Below are 20,549 nucleotides of genomic sequence, written 5' to 3' on the forward strand. Positions count from 1 at the left end.
AATTTTTTAAGGTATGATGTACCATATACTTTGTTTACCTGTTCATTTTCCCCTTTTACTATTTTTAATTTTTAATCCTTACCCAAGGATATTTTTTATTATTGATTTTAGAAAGAGAAGAAGGGAGAGAGCAACATCAATGTGAGAGAGAAACATCAGTCGGTTGCCTTTTTTATGTGCCCCACCAGGGATTGAACCTGCAGCCTTTTGATATAAGGGATGACATCCCAACCAACTGAGCAACCTGGCCAGGGCTCCTTTTAATCTAGGCATTCTAACCTGTAGCCATACTGAATTTCTTTCAGCTCTTCAAAATTCTATTCAGCAAATATTTATTGTTCACGTATTGTGTGCCAGGCACTATTCTAGGCAATTGGGGTACATCAGTGAATAAAACAGACATGGTCTCTGCCTTCACATAGTTTACAGTCAGGTTGCTAATGCTGCTAAGTATGTAAAAACTGGAATACAGCCTACCACATGCTAAATAGTATAGGTAAGTATTGCAGGAATAGGAACCTACAATGATAATGGTCAACCAAGTCCAAGTTGTGCCTGAATGACTGAATGATGCGTAAGATTCGGTGAGAATTAGGATGAGTGTGGGGATAGAAAGAGGAGAGGACTAGGAGTCTCTGGGCAGAGGAAACTAACTAAAAGTGTGAAAGCCCGCCCATGAGAGATAGCAGAGCACTTTCCCACCCATAGATGCTTGCAGTCCATTCTCCCCACAGCAGATTGATGCTTTAAAAACAAATGAAAATTGTGTCAGTCTTATCAGAATTCTGCCATAGTTTCCTGTCTCTCTCAAAATAAAATTCAGATTTCTTACCATGGCCTACAAGGCCCAATAAGACGACTTCCTGCAACGTTTTTCTCATCTCAGCCTGACTCTCTACTCCAGCCACCCTGACCTCTTTGCTGTTCCTCAAGCATTCCAAACATGATTTCATATCACAGCCTTTGCACTAACTTTCTCCAGAAGCTTTCCCCAGGTATTCTGCTTGGTTGGTACCCACACTTTGTTCAAGTCAAAGAGGCCATTACCAATAACACTCAATAGAATAGCAACCTCTTTGGCTTACCCTCCATACTCAGTCAGCTTACTCTGCTTTGTTTTTTCTTAATCATCCGTCTAAAAATATATTGGGTGGTGATGGTGGTGGTGTATGACTTACCTTACTACATCTTAAGCACCATAATAGGTACTTGGTATGCTGTTTCTTCTACTGCTCTCAAACTACTTACAGTGCTTTGCACATAGTAAGCACTCAAAATTATTTTGAATTATACATAGTAGGTTATAGGTGGGATGTTTTCTTATTTTTTTCATTTTTGTGTCTTACCAGGGCACTTAAGTGTTAAGTAGATTTATATGATAACAGTAAAACCCACTTGATTTTTTAAAAAGTAGTATTTTTTAGTATATTTTTAAACATATTTTCTTATGATTCCTTTCTCATAGCTTAAATTTTTAGTTTTTTAGCTGTCAGTAAAGATAGTATTATAACAGTATTATTTACTATGTTTTATCTTTTTATTGATTTTTTTAGAGAGACAAAGGAAAGGAGAGGGGGAGAGAGAGAGAGAGACAGACAGACATTGATTTATTGTTCCACTTATTTATGCATTCATTGGTCGATTCTTTTATGTGCCCTTACCGTAGATCGAACCTGCAACCTTAGTGTATCAGGATTACACTCTAACCAGCTGAGCTACCCAGCCAGGACCCTGATGTGTTTTAAATTCATAGTTTATTTTTATCCTTTTTGATCATAAAGTTTGTCAAATGAACAATAAGTCTGAATTGTAGAAGTTTTATTTATGTAAATTTAATACTGTAATAGTAATAAAAGGTAACTACATTTTAATGACAAATACTTAGGCAATTATTTTTTAACAGGTATATTCCTAAAGTGTTATGTTGTTATATCTTCAGTCGCAGATATAACCATGATATATGACTCAACTGTTCTACATTTCAGTTACTTAAAATAGTAAATTTTTACACTGTAATTTCTAAAAGCACATTGGTTACACATGGAGTCACAGCTTACCTAAAGTATGTGTTCCACATATTGCTAGTCCTAGTAAATGCTAATTATTGTTCTTATTTATTACCATTTTCCATGCTCTCTTTTGCTCACTTTACATCATTCCTACTTTCCCAAAGTATCACGTGGTCATCCTTGAATAGAAAACAGTTATGGATGAGCAGTCAAATGGCTGTTCACTGTGGACAATGAGAAGTGTGACTAAGGGTTGATTTTTAAACAGGTTTTGTGCCATAGCCTGTTTGTTTCTTTTAATTTGTCACAAATATAAAGTTTTTTCTCTTGCAAAAATTATAGGGGATGGAGTGTTAGATCTCTCTACAAAGAAAACCAGCATAAAATCTGAAGAGTCATCCATATGCGATCCTACTTCTGAAAATTCAATGGCTGGGTAAGCAATATCTAGGAAATATACTATAACATTAATATAACATTATCTCTGCAGAGAACTCTTAATACTGCTCTGAGTAGATTGACATACACAGTTTTCCTCCAGGAGCTTTGTCACTCATAAGTGTTTGTCTCTCATACCTTCCATGTGTCCTTTCTCTTTCTTTTTTATTCTTTCTGTTAAAGAAAAGTTATCAGAACAATCACCAAACTTTAGTTCATGTTACTAAAAATGAACTACCAACTAAACCATAGAATATATAAACTGAGAAGCAGGACAAGTAGAGGAATTTTAAATTCAGTATTCAGGAGGCAGTTTTAAGGGAAATATGTAATTTCACTATTTAATTTTTTTAAACAATAAATTTTAAAAGTACTATACTTACTAATTCTTACAGTTAGCTGATAGTGTTTATGTTTTTCCCATTGTGCTTTAGGTGTGGTGGCAAACTATTTAATATACCTCATAATCACCACAAAAAATCTTTTTATGCTTTGATTGAAATCTGTCATTACATTAATTTTATAGATAATTAGTATGAAATGCTGTTCTGTTGGATTTTGGGATTTTTTAAATAACTTGCATCTTCCCATTAACAAACTATACAGGAAGCTTTTTTGTCACATTTAAATCTCAGATGTAGAGTGTAGTAGTAATTTGTTTAAACTAAAGCTGTAGTAGCATTTGAATCATGAGGTATAGAGCAAGCTTTCTGTTTGAGAAACTGAAATTACAATGATAAATTTGAAGTAGAAATAACATTTATAATACCTAAAATTATTTTACCCAAATACAACTTATTTCTTGTTTCAAATTGTAAGTTTTTGTCTAGAGAAAAATTGGTCTTGTGGAAATATGGGATGTTTGTGTTTGGAAATATTCTTACTGCTACAAATTTCCTTTAAAGGGGTTGACTCTTTTATTACTTGTTTAGCGGTAACGTCACGTTTCTACTAACAAAAACTCCTTTAGGATTTGGGTATTTTTTTAATAATGGAACTCTAATTGTACAAGTAAAATTTCTAAGCGTTGCTCTGCAAGCATCTGTCAGAGGAATAGCAACATCATGAGAGTATTTTTACAAATACTGAGTTAGGATTTTATGTTCTTGGAAGGTCTGCCTGTTGGGGCCACCGTATGATTGACACAGTGTCCTACCAGGACTATAGCGTTTGCTTTGATAAGGAGTAACTACTACATCTCACAGACTTAAAAGAGTATAAGCAGTGATGTTACCTAAGCAAGGAGTATAATAAAGGAGTGGACCCTCCCCTTCCATAGCTGTGTGAGAGTCTCTCATACATCAGTTTACCATCGTTTCATTCCATCCATCCAGGAGACTACACAGAAACAGAGAGGACTATGTGGAAAGAAGTGCTGAGTTTGCAGATGGTTTGCTCTCAAAAGCTTTGAAAGACATTCAGTCTGGAGCACTGGACATAAATAAAGCAGGCATACTTTATGGCATACCTCAAAAAACTTTACTTCTCCACTTAGAAGCCTTACCAGCAGGGAAGCCTGCATCTTTTAAAAACAAAACTCGAGATTTCAATGATAGTTACTCATATAAAGACAGTAAAGAAACTTGTGCAGTGCTGCAAAAAGTAGCCTTGTGGGCAAGAGCTCAAGCAGAGCGCACAGAAAAAAGTAAACTCAATCTACTTGAAACCTCAGAATTAAAATTCCCAACAGCTTCCAGTTACCTCCATCAGTTAACTCTACAGAAAATGGTTACTCAATTTAAAGAAAAAAATGAAAGCCTACAGTATGAAACTTCACATCCTACTGTACAGTTAAAAATTCCTCAGCTACGAGTAAGTTCTGTTTCCAAACAACCTGATGGTCCTGGTCTGCTGGATGTTATGTATCAAGTTTCCAAAACCTCTCCAGTCCTAGAAGGATCAGCTCTCCAAAAACTGAAAAATATACTCCCTAAACAGAACAAAATAGAATGTTCTGGGCCCATAACTCACTCAAGTGTTGACTCTTATTTTCTACATGGGGACCTCTCTCCTTTGTGTCTTAATTCTAAAAATGGAACAGTTGATGGAACCTCTGAAAATACTGAAGATGGATTGGATCGAAAAGATAATAAGCAACCCAGGAAAAAACGTGGCCGTTATCGGCAGTATGATCATGAAATAATGGAAGAGGCTATTGCAATGGTAATGAGTGGAAAAATGAGTGTTTCCAAAGCACAAGGAATCTATGGGGTACCTCACAGCACTTTAGAATACAAGGTAAAAGAAAGATCTGGAACACTGAAGACTCCTCCGAAGAAGAAACTCCGATTAGCAGACACTGGGTTATATAATATGACAGATTCAGGGACTGGCAGCTGCAAAAATGGCAGCAAGCCTGTGTAGATTATTTGTTAGGAAAATGTTTGTGTGTGTATGTGTGTGTGCATATGTGTGTTTGCGTGTGTGTATGTGCACAGGTGTGTATTTGTGTGTCTATATACACACATGTGGGAATTACAGATGCTCACTCTGACAGGAGACATGAAATTTTACAGTTCAAAAACCACTTACATGCCTTTTGAAAAAAGTTTTATTCAGGGTTTTCACTGTGGACAGATTATATAGTTGCTTACTTAATTCTGATAGTTTGTATTTAATCCTTGTATAAATAGGTGAAAAAGATTCAGGTTTTCTTTAGTAGTCAATAGCATAAAGCGTTGTGGGAAAACGAGTAATTGTCAAGTGAAACATTTTTATAGGTGAAAGACCACTCCAGCCATTCAGTTGAACCATCTTATAATGGAAATATGATATTAATAGTTTGTAAACATTTTAACATAACATACTTACAGTTATTGTAAGTACATCAAACAACAAAGTTTAGACAGCTATATCCATGCTAAGAAAAATTAATATATACAGTATTAGTACACTACAGTGCATTCTATGAAATATGAAATGTACTCAAGTGCATCCACCAGGAATAGAAAAGAAAACCTTAAATGATATGTATAATGAAATTTAATATTTATCATTTAATAGTTGATTTAGCAGGATGTTGGGGTTTATAAGGTATATGCTTTTAAAAAAAAAACTGACACATAGTTAACCCCAGCAGCTATAGAATCTTTTAATATAAGATGGAATACTAAGGACAAAAAGTAATTTAAATTTAATTATTAAAATAATTTAATTTTGTTTTTCATTTGAAAAATAAGCTAATGTGTAAGGTTAGAAAAGAAAGTTGGAATGCAACTTAGAGCATGTTTATAATGTGCACAGAAAAAACTTGAGAATGATAATTTTGGTTTAAATGTGCTGGTTAGTTGATGTTATGACTACTTTAAATTTTAAGGATTGTGACACACTCCTACTATTGAAAAACCTCAGTGTAACTTTAATATATTTGCTGCTGTGACATTTCAAAACATTTTCAGTTTATCAAAATGAATTACAGATTTCATTTTGGTGGGCAGAACATTATCATTTTGCTAATAACCAAATTTGCAGTTTGTTCAGGGTCTTGAATAGATTTACAGATATTTAACACTGAAGCTGTTTTGAACTTTCAGTAATGTAAACTCTCTACTAATTGGGTAGTTAGAAGTTGGGCAGTGCATTTTAACTTTTACCAGACTCATAAGAGAGATAAGTAATTTTTATATAGCAGTTTTAAAATGTGGTTCAGAGTATCCATGTTGGATTTATGGAGAATGCAGTTTTAGTAGTAAAATGTTATAAAGCATGTGCCTCCATATAAAGAATGGAGATCTGCTTCATATATTCAAAATTCTTTGAGTACCCCTTTTCTCTGTTAAAATTCAGGTTCGGATCATTTTTCTAAGCCAGTTTTCCTAAATCCAAAAGGAATACTTAAAGCTGAATTTAAAAAAAAACAAGTGCACCTTGTCAAATACTTGTGTTTTTACACTTGTGTTTGAGTGTATCTAATAATCACATATAGATGTAATACTAAAGAGATTTTCAGCTATTACATTTAAAAACTGCTTACATATGTTTAAAGAAACTGAAGAGTGGGAACCTAAACAATTAAGTAGTTATTTGGTCTCTTCGATCTATACTGAACCCTCTTCAGCTGTTAATGTTACCTGCATAGTAGGGTATGAATCCTCTTGCTTTTTTTTCCCCCCCAAGAAAGTATACATAATAGATTGCAAAACAGCAGATGTCAGGGTCATCTTTCTTTTTAAAGAATTAAGCCATATTTTGTGAGGGCCAGAACTTGGATTATTTAATATATTACCCCTCCCCCCACTGAAAAACAAAGTTGAAGGTTAAAGATAAAGTAAATGTTTCCACACAATTTTATTGACCTCTTTATATAGAATTTTACTTGCAAAAATTTGGGGGTTTGAATGCATTACATAATATTTATATTGAGCTTTTTTATTCCTCACACTATATTTACATTAATAAATTGATCGAGAAGTTTATAGTAAAGGGATACTTAACAGAACTCTTTTATATCATTTAAAAGATGACCTGACCAAAAACTTTACAGGATTCATAAAATCAGGGATCATTTTGCTATTGACTTCACAGTGATCAGTAGTTTTATAGGTAATATTATAGTTAATTTGCAGCATTTTAGTACTTGTATTATTTATTTTTGGTCAGAAATAATAAATTAAATATTTTTTGATAGTTTATAGGTAATGATCAACCCATAACTTTTAAAAGAAAAAAGTTTCTAATTATTGAGTTAAACTTTTGATTATATGACCGAGGAAAGGCAGGGAAATTTATGGGTTCCCCTTCTCACCAGTGATTCTATTAAGATGTTCTTTATGTTAAACTTTCAAAGTACTTTATAAATTTAGTTACCAGTTACTACTTATCAATTGACAATTTTCTGAAATATCCAGTTTCAGCAGACTTTTAATGAAGGTGAAAGCAACCCTTATGTGCTTTCTACTTATTTGAATGTTCCTCAAGTATTTTATATTTTAAAAAAAAAGGAAAAGAAAAAAAACAGTGCCTCTGTTTTTAGAAAACTACTGCTCAGTAAAGCTGTTTAAACCACTTCTGGTAGCTAATGACAATTTTATATTAAATTGTATACTAACTTTAGTGAGACTGATTTTTTTAGTTGTTTACAGTACAAATACTTGTATTTGTTTTTTAATTGCAGTATTTTCATTGTCGCAGTAATTTAGTAAAACTCTGTGGCTGCCTTGATTTTGACAGATTTTGTTAATATAAACTGATTGTTAGGCAATTAGTTATATTTATGCATAAATCAATTGCACTATAATTCATGAATTATTTATTACAATATTTTCTAATGAATTCATGTATCTGTCTTGTGTTGTAAATGTACTGTAATTCTGTTCCTACTTTGTGTTGTTATATATCTAAATCTGATTGTATGAATTTTAATTGTTCAGTTAACGTGTTTCTAGGTTGTAATTTGTAGTAAAGCACTTCAATGCTTTTGCACTTAAATTTACAACACTGTTGGTGTGTGATTGATTTACTCATTCAGTAAAAGAGAAAAAACAAAAGCAAAGAAAAAACTGGCTACACTGACTTCTTTAATTCATTCTAGGAAGCAGTTTTATTAAGATTAAATATTAGAAATGGACTTTCTCCAAAACTATTTCAATTAACAAAATTTGTAATGGGAAAATGGATAGTAACAAACAAGAATTGGCAGGATGTTTTGGTTTATAAGTCAAACAGGAAAAGGTTAGAAAATTTTTTAGCATTAAAACAAAGGAAGCTATGAAAAATACAATTTTAGAACCTTTAATCACTTGGGAATAAATTCTAGATTGGAGACTTATGAGTTTTCAACTGTTATTCATATTAGGTTTCATGTAATACATTTTCCCTTGAGATTTTAACATGCAGGAAATATGGCAAAGGAAGAATTTGAAGCCAGGTAAACATATTATGGAGTTTTATAATTTGAGAACCTCATTATCAAGTATCTGAATCTAATCCAATATCTGAATATCTAATTAGGAACTTTATTAAGCTATTCTTCATATAGCATTAGATGGAAATTACTGACCACTATGGTATTTTTTGGAGTTTCATTATTAGAAGTAATAAACTGAGTGAGAAACTCTTAAAATACAGATCTCCTTACAGTGTTAGAAGAGAGAGATAAAAATCTTGTGGTTTTCAGAATAGTTAACATGAGTCCTTAATTTATATTATTTATCTGTTTTACTTGATTTTACTAACAGAAAAGAGCATTTGAGCATTTCAGGAACTGTTGTGAAAGCAAATTAATCTTTCAAATACAGTGCAAAGTATTTTTCTGAGAGTTTAAAAATCTTTAACTATTTAGTCACATATGTGTTTAATAGGCCATACAACAACTCTAAAGAAACTTTTGAAGTCTGTTTATCAGAAATTTTTGGGGGGGTGGGAGTGGTTCTTCTGCTTAAGTGAAAATTATAATTTTTAATTTGCTGAAAAATAGCATAATTTTATTTATATCTTTATAATTGATAGTTAACATTTTTTCCTCTTGCCTTTGTTCCCTGTGTATATTTTTTGAATGATCTAATATTGAATCTTGGGAGTTAGTTCCATCATTTTACACCACAACCATGATAAAATTTATATTTATTTTCAGAAAGAAAATGTTACTGGGTCATGTCATATCTTCATCTGTCTAGAGGTGGCAGTGAACTTTATTGTAATTTCCTATCTCTTCTCACTTTGATGACTACTTTATATCTAATCACATGCTAGTTTTAGTGAAATATTAGTTAAATCTAGTAAATTTATTTTTTTACTAGAAAAATTTTTATCTAATGTTCAAAATTTGCTTGGTATTTTTTCTATTCAAATAACTTTTTATAAAATGTAAATAAAATGTTGCATACTTATCTGTGAAACCAATTAAGCCATTTTTAGCAAACAAAATAAAATCAATCCCGCTTTTCATTTTAAAAGAATTCATTAATTTTTAATATACATGAACATAACCTTTTATTAAATAAAATTCATTCTTCTATAGCAATTCATAATCACCATATCCCAATTCCAACCCTAAATTCTACAAACCAGGAGCTTCTAGCAATAACAACAAACATAAGAAGTCAGGTGTGGGAGGCTGTTTTCATGTACAGAGTTTGGTGATATGTTTAATTTAAATGGATGCTTTTCTGAAACAGAATTCTTTTATATATTTTATTCTTCTTACTGCTGGTAGCCGGATTAAAAAAAAATCTGTAGACGACATTGGTTGCTAAGTAATACTGAGTCTTAGTTAAAGTTAGATATATATATTAGTTTCTGCAGTGGACATTTTCCAGCATTTGAAATTAAATAATTAGGTAAGTAATGCCTTTAGTTTCAATGTAATTACTTTAGTATTTTAAATCAATTAAAAATAGATTTCAATTTTTTTAATATCTTAAAATTTTTATTTTTATTAGGTTAAAATGCCTACAGCTTAATCTTAGAACAGACATTTTGTTATTATTTATATGAAATCTAAATCCCTTGATTTTTCTTGTGACTATGCAAAGCTTTTATTAATAATATTTTCATTAACTTGAAAAAATATGTATTTTAAATAAAGATAAGATTTTCTCATACATCTCTTTTTTTATTTGCACTAATACCAACTGATAATTATCAAAGTAACTTATAAAATGTCTACTTTACAAAAATTTTAACTCCTGGTGAAGCACTTTCCATTAAATATTCTTAGTATACTCAAAGATCTAAAACACTAGCAATCTGGAAATATAATCATACTGAAATATAATCGTCAGCTTTTATATAACAAAACTAGGGCTTTGCTTGGACTCTTAGACTTTGTCATAGGAGATAATCATCAGTGCTTCATTTTACTTAAGCTAAACAATCATCAAGATGCCATTATTGCAGCTCTGTAGAAGTTAGCAGTCCAGCAACACCAAAATATCTTTTGTTCAAACTCTGTTAAAATAATAACTCCTTATAATGTTGGTATTTTTGCTGTAATTCATTTTTTGTTTGATTTTTATTTTTAGTTCAACTGTTGATGCAAAATCAGAGGAAGCTACTAAAATGGAAAAAGGAAAATCAGCATTAAGCAAAGTTTTGGAATCTTTGTGCATACATCACCAGCAACAAGTTTTGGCTATGTTGAAATTTCTAGTCCAAGAGCAGAATGCTGCTTCTCTTTGCTGTTGTAATACATCATATACTGTGTCTTCAGAATCTCAAAAGTCCCTAATTGAAGATGATTTACATGGTCTATTCTGTAATTGTGAATATAGGCTGGCAGAAAGAGGGTGTTTACAAAATGAAAGACAAAGCCCTGGTCTTGTGCCTCTGCCAGTCTGTATTAAAGATTTACATTGTTTGTCGTGCCAAACTGTAACTATTGAACACATTAAGACAGTAGTGAATAGAGGAATTGCAAACAGTTATACTTCTCACAGGTGCTGTTCTGGACTGTTTCCAAACATTCACTCTACAAAATTGGCCTTTCATACTCCTCTTTCGTCAAAGGAAGTACGTGGTGATGTTTCAGTCAGCCTTGAAGATATTTGTAGATCTCGAAGTCCCTCACCCCCACCATTATCACCTGTACAGCCTGAAGGATTTGAAAAATTGAAAGATGTCATCTCAGAGCTTTCAGCCTTAGAAAATAACAGACTTGAAACAAACATTAACCAACCTCCTTTTCTCACACCAGCAGAAATAAGTAGTGACAGAGGTTATCATGAAGGTAAAATACATAAAACTAAAGTGTCCAGTAACTCTGATTCTTTGCTCTTGGAAGGCAGCAATAATTGTACTACAAATCATGAAAAAGGTGAAACTACTGTAATTTTTAAAGATTTAATGGACCGTATTAATGAGAAATTAAAATCAATAGAAACTACAGATATGACAAACCTTATCAAATTACCTAGCAGTGATTGTAATACAGATAATGATTTAAAATTGAGAGATTTAATAACCTCCCTCTTGCATAATGCAAAGGCCAGTGATTACAGTTTTATGGAATTACTGAGTCAACACGATAAAAAGGTAGAAAATAAAATTATTCAGACAAGATTTCGAAAGCGTCAAGAAACATTATTTGCAATGCATAACTCTCCTGATTCACCCATGTTTAGAAGGCAGTCTTTGCAGATAAAAAGAGAACTTGCTAGTCTTGATGAAAATTTTATAAGAAAAAAATGCAGTGAAAAAATTTCAAGGAAATTGATATGCAATGATGTGATATTTTCAACAAACAAGGAAGAATTCTGTCATTACCAAGGGCCTTCTTTGCAAAATTCTGAAAGCCTTCAAGACAGCAGTCGTGCAGAAATAGAATTCTCACCAGATTATGCATTACAGTCATTGCAACTACCTCTTCATAATTTAGAAACTAACTTGGCTTTTGACACATTTTCAGAAAGCTTAAAAAAAACTACACCTGAGAAAATGAGCATAAGAAATACACAGGAGAAATCTGCAGCTGGAAAATTTTTGCAAAATCATAAGGAGAACTCAAAATTAGAGAACATTCAAACTCCTTTGAAATGTGATGTTCCTGGATTTTTGAGCAGAACTAAACGAAATATCGTGCCTCCAGGATGGTATTCTATATATGTAACAAATAATTGTGTTCTCAAAAAATCCCCTAAGTCCAAAAAAGTTTCTGAATCTACAAAAAAAAAAGATCAAATGAAAACTATTCAGATTGAAAGCTCACACAATATAGATCTAAACAAAATTGCAATGAATTCTAATTTACAAGTTGTTGTGGAGCGTTTAGAAGATACAATAAATATGGCCAAGAAGTCTTGGAATAATCAGTCATTATCAGAAGGATATAAAACATCCAAGAAATTGAAAGAAATTGATGGTAAAGATCAAAATGCTGGTAGAAATATGACTCTTACTATAAGTAGAATGATGTGCAAAGAGCAGAGTTTATCAAAATCTGTGGTAGCATCCAGCAGTATGAAAAGCAATCATATGCCTCCAATAGATCTGAATAAAAAAAGACTTGATAATCTGAAAAAGTCATCTATTTTAGATACGGGTAGCTTGATTTCCACTGTTGAGAATGTACCAACGAAATATAAAGCCATCGAAAGCTCTTCTTTTTCTAACTATTCTAGTCCCATCAAACTCATGTTTTTATCTGAAGTTAAAAGCAGTGAAGGTGTCAAATACACTTTAACTTCAGTCAGTAATTCTAAACCAAATGTTGATCATCATCCTTCTGAAAAACACTCAAACCATCATGTAATCGAAAAAAAACCAGAAACAAATAAGGATATCCCAAATACTAACTTTGAAAATTATAGTTCCAATCTTAATGATAGTGACACTCTTCAAAGAGAACTAAACAAATTTAATAGTGGAAAAGAATCTGCAGAATCTTCTGCAATGTTCATTGATGATACAAATAGTGATAAGCCCCAAGAAGAACCTAAGGAAAATTCAAGCAGTGCAATTGATTTATCTTTTAAAAGAAAACCAGGCAGACCTAAAAAAATAGGTCCCCAGGTTGTAAAACAGATTAAGCGACCAATTGGAAGACCACCAAAACCGAAAACTGATCAAACGGACATCGCCATTTGCCAAAATGAGCCCTTTAGTGCTGGAAAGAAAAGCCCAGAATCTCTCCTATCAGAAGTAAAAGAAGGTATTTATAAAAAGAGTATTACAGTAACTGTTATTTATGGAAGGTCAAGAAGAACTAAAAGGCATGTTTCTGAAGGAAGTATAAACATAAGCAATGTTACGTCTTTAAACAATAAGGTTGCAGATTTTCCAAATGACTATAATAATCTCAGAAATATTAGAGAATATGAACTTGACTCAGGTGAAAGAATAAGTGCTGTGTCAAGTTTGACTACTGAAAGCGAGATCTTAGGGTGTGGCTTTGAATATGTTAGACCTATCAAGAACAAGTCTGTGATACCTCAACCTTCCAAGAACATTATTCGACCAAATCAGAAGCCTTTGGCAATAATTAGGAAGCCGGGTAGACCTGCAAAAGTGAAAATCTCTGGTATATCTGTAACTATTAATAGAATTTCACCTCAGGAGAGAGAAGTGAGTGTTAGCAGCTGCTTACCTCCTTTACAACAAGAGACTATGTTGGAAAAAAGTCTGCCAGAAGAAAAGTATGCTCACCAATGCAATAAGATGGATCCAAAGCACACTGAAGCTGACATATTTAAGAATGGATCAAAAAGTATGGTTGCTGCTATACCTTTGAGACATTCTGTTAGGGATAGAAAACCATCTCTGCATTTCTTACATTCATTAACATCTTCTAGTTCACTTATTTATAGAAATACTCTGCTCCATAAATCATATAAACTCCATTTGCAGAAGGGTAAAAGTCAGAAGGAAAAACATAGGCAGTCCAGGATAAAAATAGCTCCCAAAGGTACACCAGGAGCTAGAAATTCAAGGAATGCAAAAAAAAGTTTGGAAGATCACAAATTAAGACCCATTTCTGAAATATCCTTGGACCCCATAATTTCATCAAACCCTTTGCTCAGATGGTGGGCTGCTTCTACTTCAAACGATTCCTTATTAGAAGAATTAAACAATAGATTTGAGCAAATAACAAATGCTTGGGTGCAAGTGAGTGGAGATGAAGCTGAAAATTGTGTTCATAAAAAAAGGGAACACACTGAAAGTAATGACTGCAAAATAGCTAGCCCTTTGAAAACCTGTCTTTTAGAACTCGAAGTCTCACCTGTAAAAATGCTTTTTCGGAAAAAATATGATTTGAACGATCTGTGTACCTGGTTTATGCAAACGACAGAAACACAGTCTCTTTCACTAGTTAGAAAAGCAAATGCTCGAAACCCTTTAGAAGTAATAAATACCAGAGGAGTTAAATTAGGGACCAAATATTCTGATTTTAATACCAGCCCCTTCAAAAAGCACTTTAAAAAATTTGCACTATCTTCTCCTTCAAAATCAGGGAAGTTGCATATACTACATAAAATGGTTAGCTCTCCACTCTTAAATGTGAAAAGTAATTTAACACTAGGTAGATTCAAAAGGACTGAGTTTAAGAGGTTGCAACATGAAAGATGGAGAAGAGAGGGAAAGCTGCACACCCGTGGAACAGTTGATTGGATCTCTAAAAGGAGGAACTTGAGATTTTTCTGCCAGAACCAATTTTTAAATAAGACTGAGAGGGGCCCAAATGCTGACATCCCACTCCAAGGGAAAAGCACAGTAGCTAATCAGCTGCTTTTGCCACCTGAGGTCAGGGATGGCTTTTTGCAACAGAGAGTGGCAAAGTCTGACTTTAAAACACATGCTAGTTTAGAGAATAAATTTAAGTCAGAAGCAAAAGAAAATGGAACAAATTGCAGCCAAAAAGATTTTGAAAAGGGACCAAGACTAGGAAATGTATGTCCAAATAATTGGAGATCAAAAACCTTAAAAGATTGTAGAATATTTTTGAGAAAGATCAACTATCTTGAACACAAAAATACTTTTAAGCTAAATACAGTTATTTATTCTCCTGAATCTGTTGACAGTGGAAGTAATCATCAGTCTCATATGGAAGAATCAAAACGCTTTACCTTAAGATCCCATTCTGCTAGGCAAAATTCTTTTAAAAAGCAGTCTAAAGAAATAGAAAATGCTAAGGTAAATAGTCCTGCAGCTGATAAATTTCCTGGCCAACTTGACAATAGTAAATTAAATAAATGCATTAATTATGACAAGACTCCTTCCGATAGTTCTGAAGTTCTTAGCAAATTGAACAAAAGAAAAAGACCACCATGGAAGACCACAGAAATGTCAACAAAAAGACATAAACGACAGTCTTGCAACAGTGGACAAATGGCAAACTATTATTCAAAATCCCAACTAGGTAAGTTTTTCTCTACTCAATTTTAAAGTTTCATTGTAGGTGCCTCGAGTGAAGCATAAACTGATGGGTAGAAAAGAAACAGCTGATTGAGTTTTAATTCATTTCCAAAATATTTGGACAACCTAATTTCTTGGCACCTAGTATGAAACTCATGAAATTAGGTGCTGCTAAATGTACCAGTGCACTTCCCCGCATATAATGTGTCCAGGGTTTCAAGCAAATTAAAATATACTTAGTTGAGATATGGAAAGCCTCTAAATGTGTATCATTAATACAAAGTTGTATTATCTGCTTTTGCATTTGATCTAATATAAATACAGAAGACAATTTGACAGATAAATATGCCCAAGTAACTGTCTAAAACTTAACTACTACACTACTGACTAATATATATTTATTGTCTGATAATTAGAGACCAGACCACGTCAAAAAAAGGGAAGGCTATAACATGTATAATAGTTTTAGGGTACCAGTCGCACATTCACCATTAAGTTATTATGCTCTTTGGTATTGCTTTGCAAACCACTTTAATGCTCTGCTTATTTGAACTGTCAAGGAAGAAGATGTTTTTTTTTTCAACAAATTGGCAAACTTGTTGAATAGGGTTTTTTTTTCATATTAGACACTATGAGCATTTCTTTCCAAAGATAATCCATAGCCTATCTTGGGAGAAATTAGCTGTACGGCTAATGTTAAGGTGTTGCAAACTGAAATGAAGTAAGCAGTGATGTGCTTTCCTCAGTTATACTATCCTGACGGTGGTGCCGCAGGGAGACTGACTTTTAGAACCTAGCAGAAACGGGACTTGGACACTATAGTGGCCAGTGTAGCCAGTTCCCTCTCTGCTTACCGTAAAGTGCTGGGCAATTGAAGATACGGAGGAGTGTGGTAGTGCTTCTTGTCTACTCTCCTGACACGAAAGAGTGCCAGGTGACATTTGGAAATTTAAGGGTAGTTTATCATATGATTGCATTGTCACATTGAATATTTTAGGGTATTTTTCTGGGAGCTGAGGAGGTATTGATGGCTTTATTTCTACCTTTTAAAACTTTTTTAAAAGCTAAAATACTATCAGGTCATATATTAAAATATTAAAAGCACTAATTAAACTTGAATTTTAATAGGTAAGTTATTATGGATGCCAAAATTTAATTATTTAACTAAGTAACTTTAAAATGCCTCTTTCAGTAATATCCAAACTAACATGCAGTGATTAAAATTTTTAACATGCAATGATTAAAATTTTAAAATTAGAGTCTTCATTATGAAAAAATGTCAAACCTAAAATTATACCCTTTGTTTCTTGCCTTCAGGATAACTAAAAGTAACTATAGCAAATAGAATGTCAGGAAAAGAGAGGGAAGCCTGGTAGTGATTTTTTTAAAAATTACAATTCACCTAAAAATATACACACATATTTTTAAAAGACTGTCATGAATGGAGAATGTAGTGTTTCATTTTTAAACCTCTATACCATCCTCATTTCATGCTGTTCAAGTTTACCAAAGGGAGTTAGCAAGGTAGCTTGATTAACTCATTTTACAACAGAACTGTATTTTGTCCTTTCAGCTTCTTAGCCATTGTATCTTCTTCCTAAGGTATAAATATAAAATTTTTATTTTAATGATTTTTCATCTTACTAAATATAAGATTACCCTAGAAAAATAAGATGGAAGATACCTGATTATTACTTTTCAAATTAATTTCACAGTCATTTTGTGATAATGTAAAAACAATTTTAGTATATTTAGAGTTGTTTTTCACCTTTTCTCATTTTAAAAATTATTAGTACTACTTCCTGTTCTGCTTAAAGTTTTACTGATAACTTTCCTTCTTTATTTTTAACATTCTTTTTTTTAATTAATCAAGGACATCTTTATAAAGTTGTATTTAAAACAATATTTGTTATATTTATCTGATTTTTAAGTGTTCTTTAAGGTGTTATTTTTTTTCTCATTATTCTGGGTATTTCATACTTCTTTTGGCCTTTTTGGAAATGACGCTAAAATTCATTATTAGTTTTATATGTGTTTTTGTTCTTCATAGAATAATTAGTGACTGGAGACCTGAGAGACTTTTAACAATAGAAGTTTTCTAGAAAAATTCCTAGTGCAATGTATATATATAATGAATTATGCAATATTTCTATTGAGGAAAAGTTTTGCTTCTACCACGAGTGTCTTATTTTTATACATTTCAAAATTAACTGTTTAGATATAGTTTAATACTCAGGAGTTTTAAGATTTATACTTTACTACATTTGTACTGCCGTATATCTGTAGATGTGGAAAGGAGGAAAAAGAAATACAATTCCATTCTATCCTTAGTTCAACAAATATTTAGTGAATGCCTACAATATGTTCTTAGGCACTATAGAATGTTCAAAAAGTTCCCTTTCCATCTAACTGGGTTAACAAGACCTACATGAGTTATTTATCCAACAAATAGAGTGTATTTTTTGTTCTAAGAGGGATAGTATATGTTTTAGGGGTTAAAGCCGTGGTTCGTGCTCTCAGTGCTTATCATGGAGTTACCATGAAAAACTCCATGTGGAAAGGTGAGTGCTAGGAGCACATAGGTGGGAAATTGAACCCAGGCCTGGAGAATTAGGCAAGGATTCCTATATAGTCACACCTAAGCTGAGATTTCAAGGATGCCAAAGTAGTAGAAGTTGGGAAAGGAGTACTTCAGGCAGAGCAAACTGCATGTCAGAAATTAGGGTGACAAAACAGAAGGCTTGTTTGGAACACTTAAGTAATTTTGTTCAAACAGCTGAGGCATAAAATGAGAATTAAGGATGGGGCAGGGGGTGGATGGAAAATGACAAAAGATAAAGCTATTGAGGGAAGCACAGCCCAAACTGTGAGTTAATGAAAAAAATGTGTTGAGCCCTACTAGTGACATTAAGGGAGAAAAATAGATGCATTTGTGAAAAATCTATGAAGTAGGATCAATACATCTAAGAGAGTAGAGGAATGAAGGGTAACTAACATTCAGGTTTAGGGCTTAAACATCTGGATAGGTGGTAGTAACATGCACTGAGGTGTAAGAGAACGTGTGGCATGTTCAGTTTTAGACATAAGAAATCCAAGGTATCCAGTGAGATGTTTAGGAAGCAATTACTTAATATGGGGTTTTGCTCAGGAGAGAGTTCTGAGCTAGAGGTAAAGATTTGGTGTCAGTGAGTCATTGAAGACATTGTTCAGTATAAAATGGAATGAGCCTAGGACCCCAGAGTCCTAAGGATATGGAGAAAAGAAAAACAGTGTACAAAGGGAACTGATAAGAGTGGTCAATAGGCAAGAGGAAGGCAGAAGAGGGTGGTGAAAAGGAAATGCATTATAACTAGAGAATAAACTGTTGATAACAGGTCACTTAAGCCTTGGTACATTTCCATTGAATATAGCACCAGAGGTTATTTTACTGATTTGGGAGACAGCAGTATGGTGGACTAATAGAGCCAGAAGCCTTGTGATTGAGTACATGCAGGGGGAGGAAATTAGCACAGAAAACTGTAAGTGGCTATGATCAGAGAGGAGATAGGGAAGTAATGAAAGGGAAGCCCTGTTTAAGGCAGGTTTATAAAAAAAATGTTAGATGCCAATGGGAGAAGCCAGTGGAAAATGAAAGGATGAAGACATAAAACTGAAATGGCAAGCACTGGAAGTAGGGCGAAGCCCCTGAATTAATTATTGGGTATTATGAGCATCATTAGCGAGATTAGCCTTGGCCACAAGAGTCACTTCTCCCTTAAAACATGAGAAGAGTGGGATATACATGAGGACAAAAAAAACCCTTTGTAAGTTCATGGGCAGAATGTTAAAGATATTAGAATCTATTTTTTATGAATCAAGAGGTAGTCTAAGAGTTGTATGGTGGGTGTTAGTGATGGTGGGTGGATAGGTTTAAAATACTGTCCCAATAAATAACTGGATTGAACAGCTTTGTGATTTTATCTCTGCGGCCAGAATGTAAGCATAGGGAAAGGTGAGCCTTGGATTTAATCATTATTGCACACACCAAGTGGGTGTAACAGGACAGAGATCAAGCCAAGAATTCATTCTGTGAATAGTGAGAAACTGTCTGATCAAGGTGTAATTCTAGCATCTTTTCTAAGTAGCACACAGTATAGATTTGAGGGGGAGAGCAAAATGGGGTATATGAAGGGCTGGTTGCCAGAGGTTGTTTTGATTGATAATGGAGTATGACTCTTGAAAATAATACATACCTTTTTAATATCAATGTCTTTTGAGTTCCTAGAGCAAGTGTGTGCCTTCTCCTAACTGATCCATATCTGAACATAAATACACTGCCTTTGGATATCTCTGAGGAAACTGTAAAATTAGAATAACTTAACGTGGACTTGAAGTTACTAAATTCATAGGTCTCATCCTAAAATGTTAAATTTTCCCATAAAAAATTTAGAATTCAGGTTGACACTTTGATTTGGCTTCTGAGATGACTGAAAAATGTTCAGTTTTCTCTGCTTCTCCTGTTTTGTCATCTATTCTCAAGAATGACTGAATATGCATTTTCTTTTCATTCTGAATGCTGGCTTCCACACAGGTATATCACTGATGGGTGTTCTTTAATTAACAGTATATTCCTCAACGACCTGAAACCCAGACTAACCACACATCCTCTGGTCCTGCTTATGAATATTCTACCAAATGTTTTGAGTCTTAACTCAAGATGTTCTTTTAAATTTGTATGGTTGAGGCAACCAACCCTTGACACAGAATATCCTTAACATTTTTAAATAAAATTTAAAGGTTATAGTTTCTTCACATGCCATTATTTAGCATCATTATTATCATTTAATGGAAAAACTTTGAAGCCAGAGTAGATGATTTTCTAAATTTCATTTTGATAGGAAAAAAAAAAGTTTCCAAATGATTCATAGTCACCCTAATCTAGTTTGCCGCACAGGCATACCGGCAATGTATTCCAGGAAATACAGAACCCCAAGGGGTTCTGTGTGCAAGGGTTCTGTGGCGTTGTAACACTGAGAAAGGCTCTGTCGTCTCTCCTGTGCTTGTTGAGTCACAGCGCCCCATTTATATGTTAAACTGTGTTCTCCAACTATATATATGTGACTTTTTATGTCCTACTGAACACAGCCTGGGGAACATAATTGGGAAACATTGCTGTACATGGCTTCCTACTAGGTTTTTTCTATATTTACTGTGATAACTCCCAGAAAGAATGCATGAACTTGGGGAACATATCAAAAAATATTCCAAGTTGTTTTGGGCAACATAAGTATAAACTGAAGGAAGATTATTTGGTTGATTTTCCATACTAGTGGATAT

General features: G+C 33.2%; 1 protein-coding gene across 8 annotated transcripts in view; it reads left to right on the forward strand.

The window, feature by feature from the left end:
* LCORL (ligand dependent nuclear receptor corepressor like) overlaps nucleotides 1-20,549 on the forward strand; it is a 128,109-nt gene that overhangs the window by 93,506 nt on the left and 14,054 nt on the right. For 5 of the 8 annotated variants that reach the window (XM_045182952.3, XM_053923099.1, XM_053923100.1 and 2 more), the window contains 2 exons: nucleotides 2,352-2,445; nucleotides 10,409-15,237. In XM_045182952.3, the coding sequence (XP_045038887.2) occupies nucleotides 2,352-2,445; nucleotides 10,409-15,237 (4,923 nt within the window). Of the gene's footprint in view, nucleotides 1-2,351; nucleotides 2,446-3,781; nucleotides 7,946-10,408; nucleotides 15,238-20,549 lie in introns of those variants that run through there. The other 3 variants (XM_024573881.3, XM_053923104.2, XM_045182954.3) reach the window with 3 other exon arrangements.

This window comes from Desmodus rotundus, chromosome 4 (genome assembly GCF_022682495.2).
Source record: "Desmodus rotundus isolate HL8 chromosome 4, HLdesRot8A.1, whole genome shotgun sequence".
In the NCBI taxonomy this organism is placed as follows: Eukaryota; Metazoa; Chordata; class Mammalia; order Chiroptera; family Phyllostomidae; genus Desmodus; species Desmodus rotundus.